The sequence below is a fragment of the Laetiporus sulphureus genome, assembly GCF_001632365.1.
Source record: "Laetiporus sulphureus 93-53 unplaced genomic scaffold LAESUscaffold_4, whole genome shotgun sequence".
NCBI classification, from domain to species: domain Eukaryota; kingdom Fungi; phylum Basidiomycota; class Agaricomycetes; order Polyporales; family Laetiporaceae; genus Laetiporus; species Laetiporus sulphureus.
The window spans coordinates 1113026-1117750 of NW_024468513.1; the positions used below are offsets into that span (position 1 = coordinate 1113026).

At 53.4% G+C, this 4725-nt stretch overlaps 1 protein-coding gene across 1 annotated transcript in view; it reads right to left on the reverse strand.

Annotated features, from left to right (window-relative positions):
* Positions 1-3940: 3940 nt before the first annotated feature.
* LAESUDRAFT_809839 (uncharacterized protein) overlaps positions 3941-4725 on the reverse strand; it is a 2232-nt gene continuing 1447 nt past the window's right edge. The window contains exon 3 of the mRNA XM_040914169.1: positions 3941-4725. Within this exon, the coding sequence (XP_040768739.1) occupies positions 4188-4725 (538 nt within the window). The 3' untranslated portion in view covers positions 3941-4187.

Consider the following 4725-nt stretch of genomic DNA (forward strand, 5'->3'; position numbering starts at 1 on the left):
ACTGAGTCTATCGCACATCCCCTAGTTGCGCCACAAAGCAGTGAATGGTTCCAGCAATGGGACGCGATTCACGGATGTAGAGAGCCCTGGCAGGCGCGCACAAGGAGCTATCTTGGCTGCCATTCGCACCGCCGGTTGGTTACTCCGGTTATCGAGTCAGCTTACCATGTGCCCGCGTCTGTTACTCACAACGCGTCAGCCAGTGTCTCAAGCAACAAAACCACTGTGGGCACAGGCGGAGATAGCTACCAACGTCCCAGTCAGTGTTGTGGATGGTGTTGGAATCTGGGCGCGGAGCACAGATGTGAGAGACCCCAGTGCGACCTGCGCCACCGGCGTGGGAGAATAGTAGCGCGCGTGTATATAATAGGGCGCGGCTACAATGGGACGGGCCATCGGTTTGGCCCCGTGGAGCCATCTTCTAGAGAGCGGGCGACTCCCGAACTCCTGGCCGCGCAGCGGGCTGGCTGGGAAACTCAACAGATGGTGCTCAAGCTGTAGCTACTAGCCAGGCGACACAGGGCCATACATTCGCACGCTGATCATTATTATTCTTTCGAAAGATCGGAAACGATCAAACGCTCACGGAGGAAAGCAGCACACTTATTTGCCACGTGCGACTTGGGAGCCTGTCGCAGCGCTCGCGTTTCGTGGCCTGCGGCCGTCCAGCCTTGGAGTCCGAGCGTACGCGGTGCCTTTCATGTTCTAGATAGTTCGCTCTTTGCAGCACCACGGCTTTAGTTCCTTACAGCGTCAGTCAGTACAGCGCAGAGTCCAATCAAACTACTCACATCTTCATCATGAGCGGCACCATTCAATTCATTACGGACGGAGCTTGCAAAGCCACGCGCTAGCTATGTCGTATTCATTTCTTTGTGCGCTTCTGTTGCATTTGATCTGCCTATATCGCCTGTTTAGCGTTCTATAAAGGAGCCAAGACCAATTAGAGCACAGCGATGTCGAACGACGACGTCACGCCTGGAGGAATCGGGCCATCGGTGGATAATCACGACCGATCCGAGAAGCAGATAGTCCACAGCCTCCCCTATAACTTGGCGGCTGTGGTTTACTCTGTTGTCTCGCTTAGGCGTTATCAGATGAAGCGGTGCCCTTCGTGGACTCCGACTTATCGAGGGTGGCTTTCAGGTGGCGCGCAAGCAAGGCTTACTGCCGGATCCAGACACGGCCATAAGTCTGGTGGAAATACTTCGTATTTCCATGAGACTGGTAATGTCCTCGAGCATCCTCTCCGAAGGAACGGCCAGCAGATCTGGAAGAGTGGACGGGGAAGGAACGGAAACCAGCCTGATGTTCCGAAAACCGGTCATAAACACTTTTGTGCATTCAAAGATGGTAGTGATCGATGCGTACCCTAAAGAGAAGAGCAGTTCCTCGTTGTATTCTTCGAGCAGCATGGTGTGTTTCATCAGACAACACAATGTCTTCAATAATGAGCTGATCTTCTTTCCATACGTTCTCTGCAGAGAACATACCGCAGATGCGGCTGTAAAAACCATTGCAGTCAAAATATGGGCCAGAGATACAGAGCGCACATGTACAGCATGGAATTCTTCCATTCTCGTCCATAGGCGCATGGAAGGACCTGCGCGGCTGCTAGTCGACGTGCGGCCATCAGCATCGGCAAGGTTGATCTTGCCAATCTACCCTACTAATTCCACCTCCTATCTATGGTTTCTTTACCACTGAGCACCGCACACCATCTGAGTTTGGACCATTAGCATACCTCAGTGAACAAGCAGGTGCCGCGCTGTGACAGTGCACAGCATTCCGGTGTGGTCTACGGCCGCGATGTGCACTATGGCCGCGATCCGGATGGTGATCGTTGAGTAAGAGTCGTGAATAACGCCTTCGTCATCATAGATTTGTGGAACTGAAGCTCAGGCTACGATGACAGCCGCATCTAGCCGGTGAAAAGCGAGGACCCGACTCATACGTATGAGGCGGCCTGATGAATCTTTCATGCTCCATCATCGCTACCACGCAGTGTGCGCGCGATGGCACAATTTTTACTACCCATGGCCACTCATTTTTGAAACTGATCAGTGGTTGGCGGCGGAGAAGGTCAAGACACGTGGCCACATGTACTCAGCAGCAAAGCATTTGAAACAAGAACATTGCTCGACAGCTGCGAATCGAAGGCAGAAGGCAATGATGAGCGTTTACTATGGTCACCCTTATCTCGTCTTGCAACGTAGCCGGCGCCCGACGAAATGGTAGTCTCGCGCGACTGTAAACCTGCGATAGCTCGTACACACAGTTAGTGACGTTTCATAGCTTCAATCCGTTTGCGAGTCAGTGATATTTGAATGAAGGGGTGACTTACGAGTTTCAAATGCGCAGCAAGACCGCGACGATCAAAACTTTCGCGGAAGCAAAACGTGGGCGCTTGCCTCAAACTGTGAAATAGTAAGCGCCTTGGTAGGCCGCACCTAGTAAGGAGTCGCTGAAAGCCTGAAACCAATATGCAACGTCGTCCTGGCACTTGCGCTCTGCACAGTGAAGGCCGACGGACCGTAGCTAACGTAACATCGCGAGGTGAGCTGTTGAACGATCTCGAGGCGGTTACGTGACGGCTCGTATGACATCGGCTCTAGTAGTAATCGATGATTAATCGTTGACAATCGCGGTTTAATGCATTTCATTCAACCGCCGACTCGGGTATCGATGCGACGTGCTGTGTTGGCCTTTGCAATGAAGTTCCGCAAGAGATACTCATTACTATGACCACACGGATGCACTGAAGGTGCATACATCAACAGCCTCGTGGTGAATCGAGCTCGGAATTCACGCTGACGATGAAAGCCCGTCAGGGTCCTCGGGGTAGTAAATTGCGGAATGGCACGGCCGCTTCGGCGACCGCAAGACGCTCCCTCGTATGGAAGCAAGCCCGATTTGATATATCACGAGTACATCGCGGCAAATGGAAGCACGTACACGTCGATCAGGACACATTGATATCAAATCATGCCACCGTGGTGTTCATGTTGAGCGGTCTGACTTCCCGACTTATTGAGTGCACGGATGTCGCGTTGTCGCTAACCCCACGATCGGTGCGATCCTCCGCTCCGCCGGCGAAGACACGCGCTATCGGAACTTGCCAGGCGCCGCGGGCAGCGATCACAGTAAAGTACAAGGCATAGTTTGATGCATCAATACATCACAGCTCTAACTAGGTTCTGTACGTCGTGCATGCCAGCGGCCTCTGCCGTGAGCCGACCTGCCCGTACCACGGCCTTCGGCAGCATCGCTGACAGCATTGACTCAAGGACCACATGAGGAAGCTCTGGTTTATGTTCTGCTTCTCGGCGATCAGAACTCCCCGATGTTCTCGACGAGGCCTGCTCTGCTCTAGCCCCGAATACAGAAGCTTAACGGGCACCAGGACGTGGAATGGAGGGTCAGGTATTCGGATGAACATATTTGAGAATCGGCGGAGAAACTAGTCAGTACGCGGCACTCAGTACTTAGACGCCGACCGCACTCCGACCACACTGATGATGCGCTGATCGTATCTTTGCGTAAGTGGTGATATCCATACTGTACATTGATCTTGCAGATAGTCACGCGGGCAACATCGTTCCGTCCTCGTCGCGGTTACCTCTGCAACGACCGGCTTCCATGCACTTTCAAACGAGCAAACGCGGCACGTTGTAGGGTCAGTTAACGGCGTTCAAATGAATGCTGCCCAGGAAATGCCGCGGGCTCGAGGACCCCTGCCGCTCAATGACGGAATTCCCTGCCAAGATGCACATCCTGACATGTTCAATAGCAAATTGATCATGCATGCAACCCTCAAACTCAATCACCTTGTATCTAGATAGCCCCTTTCTAAAATCAGATATTCGTTCACCGTTCGTGTGCCGGTGCACATCCGTTGATCAGGAGGATGTTCGGGCATGCATTCTGTCAAGAATCGACCACTCGAGACGTAAAATGATATCCATCGTGACGACGAGGACTGGGAACGCACTTAGGAAAATAGTACAATCTGTATTGTGCTCTGATCAAAGACACTACATTGGAGAGACATTTCGCACAGCTCGAAACCTATGATCCGACGTTCAAGCATACATTGATCTGACCCAAGCTCCTACACCGGCTTGACGTGCCTGTGAGCTCGGGCACCGTTGCGGTCGCACCCGTGCCCGTTAGTTTATCGCCCAAACTCAGCGACAGGCAGACCGACCCGAGGCAGAACTGATGTCGATTCGAAGCAGCACGACCATCTGTTGCATCGTCCGCGTCAGGGCTCGACACGAGACTGACTCCGCCTGTAGATGACGGGCCTTTGTTGCCTGCGTTCGCCGCGGCTGCGGACGCACCGACGAGAGAGCTATCGTTCGTGTTGTCCGCAGACGCACTTGCGGAATTGCCGTTGCGGGCCGAATCAGCGCTTGCATCGACGACAGAGCCATCATTCGTCTTGTCCGCAGACGCATTGGCGGAGTCGCCGTTGCGGGAGGAATCAGCGTTTGCATCGACGAGAGAGCCGCCATTCGTCTTGTCCGCAGACGCACTTGCGGAGTTGCCGTTATTGGTCTGTCCAGCGTTTGCATCGACAAGAGAGCCACCATTCGTCTTGTCCGCAGACGCATTTGCAGAGTTGCCATTATTGGTCTGTCCAGCGTTTGCATCGACGAGAGAGCCACTGTTCGTCTTGTCCGCAGACGCATTTGCAGAGTTGCCGTTATTGGTCTGTCCAGC